General features: G+C 46.4%; 1 protein-coding gene across 1 annotated transcript in view; it reads right to left on the bottom strand.

Moving 5' to 3' along the window:
• The window catches only part of Iml1 (GATOR complex protein Iml1), a 596567-nt gene that overhangs the window by 394249 nt on the left and 183964 nt on the right, over positions 1-18354 (bottom strand). The window contains 1 exon segment of the mRNA XM_067107292.1: positions 7921-7992. Coding sequence (XP_066963393.1) covers positions 7921-7992 — 72 coding nt within the window.

Raw genomic sequence — 18354 nt, 5'->3', positions numbered from 1 at the left:
CTTTCTGCGATGGCATCGAGCAGCTTTACCATTTCCAAGTTAAGTACCATCTTCTTGTGGGGTTTTGTTCTATTTTTTTGGCTGTTATGGTCTCGTATTTTCATAAATATTGAGATCTTATTATGTCAAGCCACGGCGTCCCCAGCCAGCCATGTCGACCGCGCGGCGACTCCTTCTGTTCTTTTCAGTTGGAGTTGTCTCCTCGTCGTTATAGATATATTTTTTGCCCCCTTGGTTCCCTTCCTGGTGGTTCCTTGCGGTGGCTCCCCCTTATGAATTACGTTCATTGGCCTACTGGCCTTTGGGGAGTGATGCCCGTCTAGGTCCCCCCCAGGTTGGGTTCCTATTGTTTTTGGTCTTACTAGGCTAATTAATTTTGATTGAAGATGGTGCTCTCTTTTAGTTTTATTTTTATTTTTATTGTTTTTATTATTTTATTGAGTGGTTTACCTCGGTGCTGGCGGCAGCCTCAGATCTAACCGCTTCCCGTGGTAGGCTACGCTCTCTGTTGAGCACATTTTAGTTTTTTTTTTGAGTGATGGTTTTCTTGTGGAGTAGGCTTGTTTGCTTCCATCCCCTTGCCCTGGGTGGGGAGTTCAGGTTGAGGGAGTTTTGTTGCTGTTTCCCTCCGGGATCGTTTTTTGGTGGGCAGAGTGAGCCCCTTAGTTCTCTTCCTCCATTTGGGGGAATCGAGTTCTTTGGATGTGTTTCCTCTAGGCTAGTCGCCCCTTTGCCCCCATTCTCGATCCCGGCTGGTTCTCGGCACAAAATTTCTCTCCCTGTTGCTTCCTCCTCCCTTTGCCCTCCTCCCTTTCCTAGCCTATACTAAGGTTAGGTCCATATTAGGCTTCGCCTAGGTAGGAGTCGGGCTTCGGGTTGGTTGCTTCCAGTCATATTACCCCTCCAAGATTCATTGTCTGGGAGGTATGGTGCAGTTGAGCGGGTGAGCTTCTCCCCGTCTCCTGTTCCTTCCTGGTAGCCTACTCCTCCTCCTTCCTCCCCCCCTCCTCTCCAGCCTTGCTCTACTCGTGCGGGTGGCGCTAGATGGCGTTTTCTCCGAGTTCCGGGACTTCTCCTGTTGGTTGAGGGATTCGCTCCCTCCCATATCGTCCCTAGCATCGCTGTATTGGGGTTGGTGGTTTGTTTACTCGAACGTGTTCGAGTCACTCTATCCCACACTCTCTCCCCTCCCGTCGGGTTACGTTGATACGGTAATATATACTGCTTGAGCCTATGTTATGAACATACGAGCATTTTACCCGTCTTGTTCCTCCGGCGGGGAAGTAAGGGCGGAAGGTTTTTCATTATAGGGGAGCGGATCCCTCCGTCCTCTTGAGTTCTTACCATCACTTGTTACTGTTTTTATTTTTATTTTTTTAGATAAGTATGTTTCTACAGGAGTACTCTCCTTATTCATTATGTATATATATAGTGAGTCCGGTCCTATACCAGGGTCTCCGCTATTTTACTGGCAGCCCTTATGGTTAGTTCCTGGTCTCTCTTTCCTTCATTCCCGGAGTACTCCGGGTCTGAAATCCTACCTTCCACTCTGTGTAATTTAGAGCTTATTGGCCCAGTTTATGATAGGGAGTTCTTCTCCGCCGGAGTATTCGGTTGCAGTTGAGTTTCCCGGCCTTGCTAGCTTTAGTTTGCTTAGGTGGGAGGTTCATGTACTTTTCTACTTACAGACTGTTCGCTGTGAGGAGCCGGGGTGCACCGCCTCCCTCCAACAACCTTACGGTCACGTAGTCTGCCGGACCCACGCTGGTTGTGCGGTCCGCCTGGATGACCTGGTTGTTTGGCACCCTGATGGTTGTGAGGTTTGCTTCGCTCTCTGCACAACTGTCCAGGATGAGTTGGTAAGTGACAGTCTTTACATGACTCCTGCTTTATGCTCCTCATATTGTATATTATATATTGTTTATGAGGTTCCCGGAATGGTTTTCGTCCTTAGCTAATTGTTGGTTTTCTTACAGGCGGACGAAGCTTCCAAGAAGTCTGCCTTGGAATCCCTCCGGGCCTGGGTGGCTGGGTTTGGAAGGAACGTTCCGTCGGGGAAGCCCTACGTCCTCGACGCTAGGTTGAGGGACTTGCTCTACCCCGGCGCACGGGTGGCGGCCGCAGTGCCTGAAGATCTTGCCACCCCTATCATCCAGCAAATCCGGGATGAGACCCAGCCACCCCAAGCGGATATCCTCTACGCTGAGGTCTCGGAGGATGTTGCCGCCATTAATCTTAACCTGGAACCAATGAATATAGAGCAGGACCAGGTGGTAAGTGGTGAGGTAAGTGAGGTTGTTGGGGCGGGCCCCCTTTGTTTGACTCCCTGCTTCATCCATTTCTTCTTTTTTTCAGGTTTTGTGAAGTCTTCCTCCTTGGGTGATAGAGCTCCATCTGCTATCCCCAAGTTGAAGTTGAAGACTTCATGGAAGGCGAAGGGCTACAAGTCCTCGACTTCCAAGAAGGCATTGCCCTTCCCCCCGTCGAAGGCTAAGGTCTCAGGACCTGTAGCCTCCGGGAGCAAGTCTGGTTCCTCCAGCAAAGGCGCGAGTAAGAGGGCTGCAAAACCAAGCCCTCCTCGCCAACCTGCTTTCGACGCAGAGGCCTTTGCTAATCAGCTTTATAAGCGTTTTACAGAGGACCTGGATTCGAGATTTAGCGAAATCTCTGAGAAGTTGGCCAGTCATGATAACATACTGGCGGGAATGGCTCACCCACCCCCAGCCGAACCACAGTATGTTATCCCCGACACTGCGGACCTCCCGCCCGTTGATGTCGGTAACCCTTGGCGTTTCGCTCTCCGGGCCATCCAACATGATGGCAAGCTGACACTTGATGGTCTTGGCACGAGACGGTTGGAGGAATTGGAGTTCTTCCCCGATCTCCTGCCCCCTTACCCAGGCTTCGTGAGGCTTACGGAGGAAGCTTGGATTCGGTCAGACAAGGTTCCTAGGAGACTGTCATCGTCCCTAGGGACCAAGCTCAGTCGGCTCTCCTGCGCACTCTGACGGAGTGGCAGGCAGACAACACGGTTGACTCCTTTCAAGGGCAACTTTACGATGTTCGCCCTGGGAGACAACCTTCCCACCCCTTGCTTGGACAAAGTCGCTCTGGCTACGGCCCGGCGTGCTTTGATGGTAATCCGTTACCACAGCTAAGGGAGACAGACCCTTACTTCCCTGGTATTCCCAGGAAGTAATGAGTTCTGGTCAGACGCCCCGTCCACTTTCACGGTCGGGAAGCTGGACCCCTTCTGCGCTTCCACGCAATTCAGCGAGCAGCTCCCCAAGCTGCCGGAAGCTCTTTTGAAAGCGGAGTTTGATGCTCGGGTTAAGTTAGCCCGGTCGTTGAACTCCGTATGCCTTACTGAAGCTACTGCCGTCTCCTGCTCGGACGAGCCTTTCTTTCAGGTTTTGGCTAAATCCTTGCTGGCAGGCTTCCAGTCTGACCTATTTGAATTTATCATGGCCAGACTGGAATGTAGGAAGTTCATCTTCGCCGATGCGACTATCCGCCACGAGCCTAACAAGCTCGTGAAAAGCTCGATCTGGGGACCTAACCTCTTCCCTGAAGAGGAGGTCACGAGTGTTATGGCCGAGGCTACACGGGCCAACCAGAGTCTTCGTTCTCGCTGGGGCATTTCAGCCTATAAGCGTAAGACCCCAGAGTCGGCCGGCCCCCAATCGAGAGGAGGTAAACGCTTTCAGGAGGCATAAGAGGCCCCACCATCAGGCGGTAGTCCAAGCCGTCCCGGTCTCGGCAGTGGCGCAGCCTTCCACTTCTAAGGCTCACCCCAACAGTATGTGCTGGTCCAACCAGCTGCACCCTCCTATGTGGCTCACCAGCATACAACCCCACATATGAGGGCCGTGGGTTATTTTCACGGCCTTAATAGGGTTGCAAGGGGAGGAAGAGGCAAAGCCCCTCATAGAGGGAAGCCCAACACCACCCCAAGGGGAAGACCTGGACGTGGTAGGGGAATAAACCCGCTCCCTCCCACTGAGAGAACACAGGTAGGCGGTCGCCTGTTTTGGTTCAGGGACCAATGGACCTTCAGCCCTTGGGCACACAGCATTGTGTCCAAAGGACTAGGATGGAGCTGGATCAAAACCCTCCTCCTCTAACCAGGTTTTACCAGCCACCAACATCAATCCTAAAGGATTATGTGACAGAATTGCTCAACAAACGAGCAATAAAGAAAGTAAGGCACCTAAAGTTTCAAGGCAGGTTATTCACTGTTCCCAAAAAGACTCCGATCAGCAAAGAGTGATCCTGGATCTGTCGCGTCTAAATCTCTACATAAAATGCGACAAATTTCGCATGCTTACGGTAGCTCAAGTACGGACTCTACTTCCGCGTGGAGCCGTCACCACCTCTATCGATCTTTCAGACGCTTATTATCACGTCCCGGTTGCGCGCGAACTTCTCTCAGTTCCTCGGTTTCAGACTCGGGAATCAAGCCTACTCCTTCAGGGTCATGCCCTTCGGTCTGAACATTGCGCCCAAGATATTCACAAAGCTGGCGGACACGGTAGTACAGCAACTCCGGTCTCAAGGGATATCCCTAGCAGCATATTTGGACGATTGGATAATTTGGGCACCAACAGTTCGGAGTGTCAGAAAGCCACGTCCATAGTCATCAGTTTCCTGGAGTCGCTAGGTTTTCAACTGAACAGAGAGAAGTCCCGCCTGACTCGAGTCCCGGTTTCAGTGGTTGGGTCTCCAATGGGATCTGTCATCTCACACGCTGTCCCTTCCGCCTCCCAAGAGGAAAGAGATAGCATCTCTCACCAGGAGATTCTCAAAAATCCATCAGCATCCCGCCGGTCCCAAGAAAGGGTCCTTGGATCTCTTCAGTTTGCCTCAGTGACAAACCTGCTATTAAAAGCGAAATTAAAAGACATAAACAGAGTGTGGCGGAGTCGAGCCAATGTCAAGCTCAGAGACAAGGTCTCCTCTATCCTCAAATCTTAAAGACAAGGTTGCGACCTTGGGCCACAGTCAGAGGCCTGTCCAAAACAGTTCCGCTTCAATTTCCCCCTCCGGCACTAGTAGTTCACACAGACGCTTCCTTAAGCGGCTGGGGGATATTCACCAAAACAAAAGTACAAGGAACGTGGTCCACAATGTTTCAGCAGTTCCATATAAACACCCTGGAAGCTATGGCGGTCTTTCTAACTCTGAAGAAAATCCGCCCCAACCGGATTCATATCAGGTTGGTATTGACAGCGCAGTGGTAGTTCATTGCATCAACAGGGCGGCTCCAAATCAGGCCGAGTAAACCAAGTAATGGTTGCTATCTTCTCCCTGGCGAACAAGCACGGCTGGCACCTGTCAGCCACCCACCTAGCGGGGGTACGAACGTGGTGGCGGATTCCCTGTCCAGGAATACTCCGTTGGAGACGGAGTGGTCCCTGGACGTGGAATCTTTCAAATGGATTTGCCGCCGGGTTCCGGGCCTCCAAGTGGATCTGTTCGCAACAGAGAGCAACTTCAAGCTCCCTGTTATGTGGCCCCCAACCTGGACCCTCAGGCGTTAGCCATAGACGCAATGACAGTAGATTGGAACAGTTGGGAGAAGATTTATCTTTTCCCCCAATAAATTTACTGCTGAAAGTTTTACACAAACTCAGGACATTCAAAGGTCAATTAGCCCTAGTAGCCCCTATTGGCCGAAGAGCAATTGGTTCCCTCTTCTTCAGGAACTGGGATTACGGAGTCTTCGGATTCCCAAGCCCATTCTGACTCAGACAGTACAAACCAAGACTGTGTCAGCTTCCTCAAGAATTCAGAATGCCCTAGTTTTATGGACTTTATAAAATTCGCAGCTCAAAAGGAGCGAACATTGACCCTGTCAACACTCTGTTTTTAGAATCAGATAAAAGAGATTCTACTATTAGACAGTATGACTCAGCAGTCAAAAAAATTAGCCTCCTTCCTAAAAGCATCTGAAGCCAAAATCATGACAGCTAATTTAGGAGTTTCCTTCTTTAGATCATTGTTTGAGAAAGGCCTTGCTCCGGCCACTATTACCACAATCAAGTCAGCATTAAAGAAAGTATTTCTTTACGGCTTTAAAATCGACCTTACAGATTCCTATTTTCATCTATCCCCAGAGCATGCGCTCGTCTGAGACCAGTATCACGCCCACAGTCTGTTACGTGGTTTCTCAATGACGTCCTCAAGTTAGCATCAGAGATGGATAACTTTCATTGCTCTTATCAGGATCTGTTAAGGAAGACTTTATTTTTGATTAGCTTGGCTTCAGGTGCTAGAATCTCAGAGCTGTCGGCTCTCACTAGAGGTGATAATTATGTGAACTTCCTCCCGTCTGGAGAGGTCCTCCTTTCCCCTGACCCTAGATTTTTAGCTAAGAACGAAGACCCACAGGACAGGTGGTCTCCTTGGAAGGTGGTGCCCCTTCCTCAAGACCAGTCTTTATGTCCAGTTTATACACTTAAATCTTACCTTTTAAGAACTCCACAGAGTAAGTCGGGTCCTCTTTTTATCAGGGAGAAAGGTGGTACTCTTTCACTAAATGCTATAAGACAACAAATTTTATATTTCATTAAACAGGCCAACCCAGATTCAGTTCCCAAGGTTCATGATATTCGAGCAGTTGCTACTTCCATTAATTACTTTCATAATATGGACTTTTCAGAGTTATCTAAATTTACGGGTTGGAAATCACCTCTAGTGTTTAAACGCCACTATTTAAAAACGCTCAAGCCCTGAAATTTTCTCTACCATAGCTGTGGGAAGTGTCATCTCCCCACCTTAATTAATCATATCCTTGTCCTTTCCTTTCCCCCCCCGCCTGCCTCATTTACTTTTCTGCTTATTCTCCTGGTTGATTATACCTCACTGCCTGGCTCCTCATATTGATGTTTCTTGTACCTGTTGATGGAAAAAGTGTAATCTGACATGCCATGATTGTTTCTCTTGTGGGGTACTGGACAGTTTTTATTTGGCTCCACGTACCCCAGATGAATGTATATATTAATGCTCATTGATTTTGTCTCTTACGTGTTTAGCTTAAGTTTACGTGTATAGTATTAAGGTTATATTTGCAGTTATTTTGTGCGCTTTTCATGTTTCACCTTGCTTTAAGTAATTTTAAGGTTTTTTGGGGCTTTTTCTCCGTCGTGCCGGGGACCTGCCTATGTTTCATAGTATTAAGTTTTCTAATGTGCCTTAGATTTAATATGCCTTAGTCTTAGTGTTCTTGCTACACGGAAGAGATTGCTTAATTAAAATTATTTTGGTAAAACTTTTGCCTTTTCTTCAGATTACACCTCCATTTCTTTTTCCTGGTAGTTGCAGCCTTGGCATGATTCTCTATCACGATTTCACCGGCTGACACGGGACTGGACTCAGAAAAGGGATTTTGACAAAGGAAAAATCTATTTCTGAGGAAGGTCCCGTGTCACCCGTGACCCTCCCTGAATTACCTAGTACTCTCCCCTCTTGCACATGCCAAGTCTGGGGTTAGTGCTAGCATGGAATGAGGTAGGTGGCGCTGGTGTCGCCGTCCTGGCGGGTGTTTGGTGTGGGGGCTGTAACGGCTCACCGCTCTGTTCGGGGTTTTGATAAGGAGAGATCTTTCGAGTAGGTTTCCGTGGTAGTGGTAATTCACTCACCCCTTCTTATACCGACGCCTTCCTGGAAGACGCTCGACTGGGGTAGTAACCCCAGCTTTCCTGAAAGCTCTTTTTCTCTGGTATATCTAGCAAGGTTATACCTAGAAATTCGTGCTGTAATGGAATTTCACCGGGTGACACGACCTTCCTCAGAAATAGATTTTTCCTTTGTCAAAATCCCTTTTTTAGATTCAGATTCCATTCTTCTCTCTCTCTCTCTCTCTCTCTCTCTCTCTCTCTCTCTCAAGAAGTATAAAGTGAATAACATTCTAAAACTTACTGTCCAGAGATGTCACTGAACTAGCAACAGATAATGTATGGGTTCGGTTATCTCTTGGGACACTGACAATACCTGTAAAATTTTAAAAATTAATAAATCAAACATAAACTAGACAGTTTTTCAAAATAACTGCAAAGCTCTAACGACAAGGTAAACACATCAAACTACAATTAAGTAATGTAGAGGTCATTGCAAAGGCAATCGATGAAACTCCCTTGCATTCCTTTGCAGAAAAAATTATGCAAATTTCTACCCAATAAAGCATAAAAATAATCAAACCTTATACTGGTGTTCTGTGGAGAAAATAGTATGTATATATATATAATATATATATATATATATATATATATATATATATATATATATATATATATATATATATATATATAAACACAGGCAGTCCCCGGTTTTAAGACGGTTCCTTCCATTTAATGACGCTCCAAGGTTACGACGCTTTTCAAATATATTCATCAGAAATTATTTCCTGTCTTACGACGCATGTTCAGGGATTACGACGCAGCAAATGCCGATCCGACGAAAGAAATATGGCCCCAAAACAGCAGAATAATCATAATTTGAAGGTTTTTTTGATGTAAAACTCAATAATAATGCAGTTTACATCGTTTTCAATGCACCCAGAGCATTAAAAGTAAGGTTTTCTTATGATTTTTGACGATTTTCCGCTTACGACGATTTATGTTATCACGTGGCGTAAGAACGGAACCCCCGTCGTAAACCGGGGACCACCTGTATATATATATATAGCATGTCAAGCAAAATAATATCCAGCAGACAAATATAAAGAAAATATCAAATCATATCAATTAGACAAATATAAAGTTAAAAAATATCAAAATTTTAATCAAATCCTTAATTTTCATATGTCAAAGTATTAAACAAGAGAAAACCAACCATCTTCAGTACTTAGAGTTTTCCATGATATCACCTATTACCTCACAGGGAACCATTTATTACAAAACTTACAAATGGCTAATCACTGTTAAGAATATCAACACACTGGTGAATATTAATTCAAAATATATATACTAACTTTAGTACTTGTCAATTGTCATATTGCATCAAATAGATGTACAGTGAACCCTCGTTTATCGCGGTAGATAGGTTCCAGAACTGGCCGCGATAGCTGAAAATTCCTTTCAAGTAGGGACACCATATTTACAGTATTTATTTAACATGTATTCAGACTTTTAAAACCCTTCCTTTACATAGTACTGTTAACAAACCACCCTTTACAGTAATGTACAGATATCTGCAATAAAGTTCATTACAGTACACAGGCACAAATGATAAGCAATAAAGCAGTAAGTGAACATAAAAAAATAGAAAGATTGTTATGGTGCGGTTTTGTATAATTCCTCTGTACAGTATTTTACTCACCACGATAGAGTTGGAAGTTACAATAAAGCCCTCCTCTTGTATGTACATACTGTTAACAAACCACCCTTTAATGTACAGAACACTTAATGCATGTACAGTACCCTAATCTAAAACAGGCACTAATATTAAAATGTTAGAATATTAAAATATATAAAGAAATAAAGATTGTTACTGTACCCACCATGAAAGAAGTTGAAGAAAAACTTGAATGATGATGGCGATGAATTTGCTGCACAGTAGAAATGATGATGAAGCTGATGATGTCTTCTACTGTGCAGCCAATGATTGTATTTTACGCTCTTCAGACTGAGGTGTCTTTTCCTGGGACACCTCTTCAACTTCTTCCTGGGACACTTCTTCAATTTCTTCCAAGGCATAGTAGCAGGAGGAACTGGCTCTTTTTTGTGAGGCTGGAAGAACATTGTGATCGGAAGTTGCTGCCGCTGCTTCTTTTTGATCAAGAGCATCCTGTAGGGAGTCATGTCTTCATCGATTTTGTTGCAGAACTGCAGAGAATGAACCATATCCTCGTCCCATTCTTGTGACAATTCTTTCAGCTCCTTTCACTAGGTTGCAGAGCTTGGCAAGCCGTTCTAATGTTAAGCCTGTTTCTTCGATTCCTTGGGACCTTCCTGTGGTTCATTTTCTTCCTCACTGGCTGATTTTGTCAGGTCTTCGAGGTCTCGTCAGTTAGCGGCTGGGAATGGCAGTCCAACAACTTTCAACGCCTTCCGTTTTGTCGCCAAACCCGTCACCTCCAATTATCGCAGCCAACTGCACAGATTTCCACTGCAGAGTGTTGAATCTCGCAGGCGAAATCCTCGTCAAACAAAACAATCTCGACCACAACTTCCTCCAGCAAGCATTAACGGTAGCAGGTTTCATTTCTTGCAGTGCCTTCTGGATGTTCTGAAGGCATCGTGGCAATTGTGTACTGCCGCCAGTCGCTTCAAATTGAATGTTTCATCCTCATCTTCTTGGGCGGCATCCACACACGCAACGAGGTCCGCCAAGGTATTCTTCGGTAGAGGGCCTTGAACGCCTGATAACCCCTGGTCCATCGGTTGAATTAAGGACGTTGTGTTGGGTGGCAGGAACTCAACCTGAATGCCCTCATTTAAAAGATCAAATCGCGTGTCCACCAGCGTTATCCAACAGGAGAAGGATCTTAAATGGCAAGCCCTTCTCTAAGAGATATTTACTGACTTGTGGGATAAAACACTGGTGGAACCAGTTGGAGGTCAGCATCTTCGTAATCCATGCTTTTGGATTATGCATCCAATAAGACGGAAGGAGATTCTTATTTTTATTTTTCAAAGCACGAGGTTTTTCGACTTATAAATAAGCCCTGGCTTTAGCAAAAATCCCGCAGCATTGCCACACATCACGAGGGTAACACGATCTTTGAATGCTTTAAAGCCAGAGGCTTTGGCTTCTTCTTTTCTGAACAGGAAAGTTCAATGGCATTCTCTTTTCAAAACAAACCCGTCTCGTCCATATTAAAGACTTGTTCAGGCTTGTATCCACCTTCAGCGATAATATTCCTGAACGCCTCATTCGCGTAAGTTTGTAGCAGCGACCATGTCAGCGAAAAGCCTCGCCATGCAGGGAAATGCTTTTCAGGCCGAGAATCTGTTTTCTGAAACTTGGCGAACCATCCTTTGCTGGCGTAAAACGTCATGTCTGAGGCTGGGAATCAGTGGATGTCCCTGCTTGAGGTTCATCTACATCATCTTCGTCGTCTTCCTCTTCTTCTTCAGCGTGAAGTCGCCATCATCTTGAGGTTCCTTTGCTGCAAAATTCTCATATGAACCTCAAAGCCTTGGTTCGGATGGTGTTAATCAAGGCTATTTTCTTCTTAATCGCAATCCAGATTGACAAAGCACCTTCCATACGGACGATCGTTTTATTACGAGCCGTAACAACTCGCTTTTGCTGACTTGCTAAAGGTGATGGCAGCCGCCACTTCCTAATCTTATGCCTCATCCTTCTTAATGTAGCGAACGGTGGATTTCCTTTCATGGCGGGCCACGTCGCAGTAACTATCCTTCCTTCAACATATCGAAAGTGTCACCTTCTCAGCAATTGTCATCATTTTCTTATTGGCGTTTTGGCTCAGTACCAGCCTTAGCAGAAGCAGAACGCTTGGGAGCCATTGTAGGGGTTAAACAAAAGTAAAAAATAGTTCAACTTCAAACACACACTGTCACGCATTGGTAATGTAAACAGCATCTATCTACCGAGAGAGTGGAACGGCGGCCGTAAGAAGATGCTGCGGTCAGAGACAAGGGAAGCTGCTGGGGTCGGAGAAACGGTCAAAACACCAATCACAGGCGAGATTACAAAACTTGGGAGCTGATTCACATCTATCACCAATGGAACCAATCACAGCCCATCTTACATGCTAGTTTCAAATTCAAATATACTTTACGCTATTTTACGCTTTTTTGTTGTAGTAGTATAGGTTTATTCGAGATGTGATTTTTGCAACAAACAATATTATTGGATGCAGTACAAAAGATTTATGGAAAAGATGCACATTCATTAATTTGTATTTTATAATTAGTATATATGTAGCCATCAGCAGCCTTACACCATTCAAATATGACAATGTCAGACTGCATCTGATTAGCGTTTCATGTTCACTTTAATTTTACTAGTACTATAATGAATTATTTTATGATCACATTCTCTTTTGTTTAATTTCATTTTGTACTGAATTATATGTCATAATGCAATGAACCAACAGTACTAGCAGATATTAATAATTATTAATGGAATTAATGAAATATTTGGTCTTCATTATCGCACTATTTTTGAAATTTCCCGAAAATGCAATATATTTTCTCTTATAATATACATACGTAATGGAAAAAAAATCCGGGTGAAGTCACAATCCGATAGTCGAACCCTTAGCTTTTATTCACTGCCCTTCTATTATTGCTGTTCGTTGCAGTTGAGGTTAAAAGAGTTATTAAGATTAGAGAATATGAAAAAATGATTCTACTTCAAGATTCATAGTTTTTACTGTTTTTGTTATGAGTAAATCATACAGCATCCTAGAGAACACTAGAATTAAAACTGATAAGAAAAGGTTGAAGTCCTGGAGGAAGTAAATAAAAAAAGAAGAGGGAGTTATGCATTTAGGGGCACTGTGAACAAATACTTTAGGATGGGAACATATTTATCCTTTGCCGCACTTAATGTAGAAAGAAAGATGAACAAATTACACAAATGGACAGAAGCTACCAGGAGAGATTACAATTGTGTTGATGGAGTGGGTATTTTGGAGAATTGTTGAATAAGGAGTCTAGAAAAGAGCAGAATTAAATGAAGCTAGAGTGCAGGTGGTTTGTGTATATTTGAAATTGCTTGTGGAAGTGACTGTTGAGAATATTTGCACAGTCACTGAGAGACCTATGAATAGACAGGTACTAGTAGTTGGTAGGATTACAAGTGAGTGAAAATATGAATTAGTTGCTGGTAAGGCATGTAAGATATGAATGCATACTGAAAAGTTTCCAAAGAAGAATAATTATTCCTTTGCATATGGATGCATCTGACAAAATGAATATAAGCACAATAGGGGCCAAACATTATTTAGCATATATTGGAAAGATGTATGATGGGATTTTGACTGAGAAAGTGAGACAGATGCCATAGGGTTTGCCATGAAACATCATAGAGACAACCTAACTACTGGCAAAAATGTATTTCTGAGTCCAGTCCCGTGTCAGCCGGTGAAATTCCATTACAGCACGAATTTCTAGGTATAACCTTGCTAGATATACCAGAGAAAAAGAGCTTTCAGGAAAGCTGGGGTTACTACCCCAGTCGAGCGTCTTCTAGGAAGGCGTCGGTATAAGAAGGGGTGAGTGAAATACCACTACCACGGAAACCTACTCGAAAGATCTCTCCTTATCAAAATCCCCGAACAGAGCGGTGAGCCGTTACAGCCCCACACACAAACACCCGCCAGGACGGCGACACCAGCGCCACCTACCTCATTCCATTTTCTAGCACGTGAAATCGCTGTTTCTTTTGTGTGCTCATCTTCATTATTTTGGATTTTTCTGCTTTCTGAGATGGCATCGAGCAGCTTTACCATTTCAAGTTAAGTACCATCTTCTTGTGGGGTTTTGTTCTATTTTTTGGCTGTTATGGTCTCGTATTTTCATAAATATTGAGATCTTATTATGTCGCCACAACGCGTCCCCGCCAGCCATGTCGTCGACCATGGGCGTCTCCTTCTGTTCTTTTCAGTTGGAGTTGTCTCCTCGTCGTTATAGATATATTTTGCCCCTTGGTTCCCTTCCTGGTGGTTCCTTGCGGTGGCTCCCCCTTATGAATTACGTTCATTGGCCTACTGGCCTTTGTGGGAGTGATGCCCGTCTAGGTACCCCAGGTTGGGTTCCTTTATTTTTGGTCTTACTAGGCTAATTAATTTTGATTGAAGATGGTGCTCTCTTGTAGTTTTATTTTTATTTTATTGTTTTTATTATTTTATTGAGTTGTTTACCTCGGTGCTGGCGGCAGCCTCAGATCTAACCGCTTCCCCGTGGTAGGCTACGCTCTCTGTTGAGCACATTTTAGTTTTTATGAGTGATGGTTTTCTTGTGGAGTAGGCTTGTTTGCTTCCATCCCCTTGCCCTGGGTGGGGAGTTCAGGTTGAGGGAGTTTTGTTGCTGTTTTCCTCCGGGATCGTTTTTCGGTGGGCAGAGTGAGCCCCTTAGTTCTCTTCCTCCATTTGGGGGGAATCGAGTTCTTGGGATGTGTTTCCTCTAGGCTAGTCCCTTGCCCCCCATTCTCGATCCCGGTTGGTTCTCGGCACAAAATTTCTCTCCCTGTTGCTTCCTCCTCCCTTTTGCCCTCCTTTTCCTAGCCTATACTAAGGTTAGGTCCATATTAGGCTTCGCCTAGGTAGGAGTCGGGCTTCGGGTTGGTTGCTTCCAGTCATATTACCCCTCCAAGATTCATTGTCTGGGAGGTATGGTGCAGTTGAGCGGGTGAGCTTCTCCCCGTCTCCTGTTCCTTCCTGGTAGCCTACCCTCCTCCTCCTCCTCCCCCCCCCCTCTCCTCTCCAGCCTTGCTCTACTCGTGCGGGGTGACGCTAGATGGCGTTTTCTCCGAGTTCAGGGACTTCTCCTGTTGGTTGAGGGATTCGCTCCCTCCCATATCGTCCCTAGCATCGCTGTATTGGGGTTGGTGGTTTGTTTACTCGAACGTGTTCGAGTCACTATCTCCCCGTCGGGGGTTACGTTGATACGGTAATATATACTGCTTCAGCCTATGTTATGAACATACGAGCATTTTACCCGTCTTGTTTCTCCGGCGGGAAGTAAGGGCGGAAGGTTTTTTATTTATAGGGGCGGATCCTCCGTCCTCTTGAGTTCTTACCATCACTTGTTACTGTTTTTATTTATTTTTATTTTTAGATAAGTCTGTTTATCTACAGGAGTACTCTCCTTTATTCATTATATATATATATAATGAGTCCGGTCCTATACCAGGGGTCTCCGCCGTTATTTTACTGGCAGCCCTTATGGTTAGTTCCTGGTCTCTCTTTCCTTCATTCCCGGAGTACTCCGGGTCTGAAATCTTACCTTCCACTCTGTGTAATTTAGAGCTTATTGGCCCAGTTTATGATAGGGAGTTCTTCTCCGCCGGAGTATTCGGTTGCAGTTGAGTTTCCGGCCTTGCCAGCTTTAGTTTGCTTAGGGTGGGAGGTTCATGTACTTTTCTACTTACAGACTGTTCGCTGTGAGGAGCCGGGTGCACCGCCTCCTCCAACAACCTTACGGTCACGTAGTTTGCCGGACCCACGCTGGTTGTGCGGTCCGCCTGGATGACCTGGTTGTTTGGCACCCTGATGGTTGTGAGGTTTGCTTCGCTCTCTGCACAACTGTCCAGGATGAGTTGGTAAGTGACAGTCTTTACATTACTCCTGCTTTATGCTCCTCATATTGTATATTATATATTGTTTATGAGGTTCCCGGAATGGTTTTCGTCCTTAGCTAATTGTTGGTTTTCTTACAGGCGGACGAAGCTTCCAAGAAGTCTGCCTTGAATCCCTCCGGGCCTGGGTGGCTGGGTTTGGAAGGAACGTTCCGTCGGGAAGCCCTACGTCCTCGACGCTAGGTTGAGGGACTTGCTCTACCCGGCGCACGGGTGGCGGCCGCCAGTGCCTGAAGACCTTGCCACCCCATCATCCAGCAAATCCGGGATGAGACCCAGCCACCCCAAGTGGATATCCTCTACGCTGAGGTCTCGGAGGATGTTGCCGCCATTAATCTTAACCTGGAACCAATGAATATAGAGCAGGACCAGGTGGTAAGTGGTGAGGTAAGTGAGGTTGTTGGGGCGGGCCCCCTTTTTTGACTCCCCAGCTTCATCCATTTCTTCTTTTGCAGGTTTTGTGAAGTCTTCCTCCTTGGGTGATAGAGCTCCGTCTGCTATCCCCAAGTTGAAGTTGAAGACTTCATGGAAGGCGAAGGGCTACAAGTCCTCGACTTCCAAGAAGGCATTGCCCTTCCCCGTCGAAGGCTAAGGTCTCAGGACCTGTAGCCTCCGGGAGCAAGTCTGGTTCCTCCAGCAAAGGCGCGAGTAAGAGGGCTGCAAAACCAAGCCCTCCTCGCCAACCTGCTTTTCGCAGAGGCCTTTGCCAATCAGCTTTATATGCGTTTTACAGAGGACCTGGATTTGAGATTTAGCAAAATCTCTGAGAAGTTGGCCAGTCATGATAACATACTGGCGGGAATGGCTCACCCACCCCAGCCGAACCACAGTATGTTATCCCCGACACTGCGGACCTCCCGCCGTTCGATGTCGGTAACCCTTGGCGTTTTCGCTCTCCGGGCCATCAACATGATGGCAAGCTGACACTTGATGGTCTTGGCACGAGGCGGTTGGAGGAATTGGAGTTCTTCCCCCGATCTCCTGCCCCCTTACCCAGGCTTCGTGAGGCTTACGGAGGAAGCTTGGATTCGGTCAGACAAGGTTCCTAGGGAGACTGTCATCGTCCCTAGGGACCAAGCTCAGTCGGCTCTCCTGCGCACTCTGACGGAGTGGCAGGCAGACAACACGAGTTGACTCCTTTCAAGGGCAACTTTACCATGTTCGCCCTGGGAGACAACCTACCCACCCTTTGCTTGGACAAAGTCGCTCTGGCTCACGGCCCGAGCGTGCTTCGATGGTAATCCGTTACCACAGCTAAGGGAGACAGACCCTACTTCCCTGGTATTCCCAGGAAGTAATGAGTTCTGGTCAGACGCCCCGTCCACTTTCACGGTCGGGAAGCTGGACCCCTTCTGCGCTTCCTCACGCAATTCAGCGAGCAGCTCCCAAGCTGCCGGAAAGCTCTTTGAAAAGCGGAGTTTGATGCTCGGGTTAAGTTAGCCCGGTCCTTGAACTCCGTATGCCTTACTGAAGCTACTGCCGTCTCCTGCTCGGACGAGCCTTTCTTTCAGGTTTTGGCTAAATCCTTGCTGGCTGGCTTCCAGTCTGACCTATTTGAATTTATCATGGCCAGACTGGAATGTAGGAAGTTCATCTTCGCCGATGCCACTATCCGCCACGAGCCTAACAAGCTCGTGAAAAGCTCGATCTGGGGACCTAACCTCTTCCCTGAAGAGGAGGTCACGAAATGTTATGGCCGAGGCTACACGGGCCAACCAGAGTCTTCGTTCTCGCTGGGGCATTTCGCCTATAAGCGTAAGACCCCAGAATCGGCGGCCCCAATCGAGAGGAGGCAAACGCTTCAGGAGGCATAAGAGACCCCACCATCAGGCGGTAGTCCAAGCCGTCCCGGTCTCGGCAGTGGCACAGCCTTCCACTTCCAAGGCTCACCCCCAACAATATGTGCTGGTCCAACCAGCTGCACCCTCCTATGTGGCCTCACCGCATACAACCCCACATATGAGGGCCGTGGTTATTTTCACGGCCTTAATAGGGTTGCAAGGGGAGGAAGAGGCAAAGCCCTCATAGAGGGAAGCCCAACACCACCCCAAGGGGAAGACCTGGACGTGGTAGGGGAATAAACCCGCTCCCTCCCACTGAGAGAACACAGGTAGGCGGTCGCCTGTTTTGGTTCAGGGACCAATGGACCTTCAGCCCTTGGGCACACAGCATTGTGTCCAAAGGACTAGGATGGAGCTGGATCAAAACCCCTCCTCCTCTAACCAGGTTTTACCAGCCACCCACATCAATCCTAAAGGATTATGTGACAGAATTGCTCAACAAACGAGCAATAAAGAAAGTAAGGCACCTAAAGTTTCAAGGCAGGTTATTCACTGTTCCCAAAAAAAGACTCCGATCAGCAAAGAGTGATCCTGGATCTGTCGCGTCTAAATCTCTACATAAAATGCGACAAATTTCGCATGCTTACGGTAGCTCAAATGCGGACTCTACTTCGCGTGGAGCCGTCACCACCTCTATCGATCTTTCAGACGCTTATTATCACGTCCCGGTTGCGCGGAACTTCTCTCAGTTCCTCGGTTTCAGACTCGGGAATCAAGCCTACTCCTTCAGGGTCATGCCCTTCGGTCTGAACATTGCGCCCAGGATATTCACAAAGCTGGCGGACACGGTAGTACAGCAACTCCGGTCTCAAGGGATATCCCTAGCAGCATATTTGGACGATTGGATAATTTGGGCACCAACAGTTCGGAGTGTCAGAAAGCCACGTCCATAGTCATCAATTTCCTGGAGTCGCTAGGTTTTCAACTGAACAGAGAGAAGTCCCGCCTGACTCCGGAGTCCCGGTTTCAGTGGTTGGGTCTCCAATGGGATCTGTCATCTCACACGCTATCCCTTCCGCCTCCCAAGAGGAAAGAGATAGCATCTCTCACCAGGAGATTCCTCAAAAATCCATCAGCATCCCGCCGGTCCCAAGAAAGGGTCCTTGGATCTCTTCAGTTTGCCTCAGTGACAAACCTGCTATTAAAAGCGAAACTAAAAGACATAAACAGAGTGTGGCGGAGTCGAGCCAATGTCAAGCTCAGAGACAAGGTCTCCTCTATCCCTCAAATCTTAAAGACA

Source organism: Macrobrachium rosenbergii, chromosome 8 (genome assembly GCF_040412425.1).
Source record: "Macrobrachium rosenbergii isolate ZJJX-2024 chromosome 8, ASM4041242v1, whole genome shotgun sequence".
Classification (NCBI taxonomy): Eukaryota; Metazoa; Arthropoda; class Malacostraca; order Decapoda; family Palaemonidae; genus Macrobrachium; species Macrobrachium rosenbergii.
This window is presented reverse-complemented; position numbering and strand designations above follow the sequence as displayed.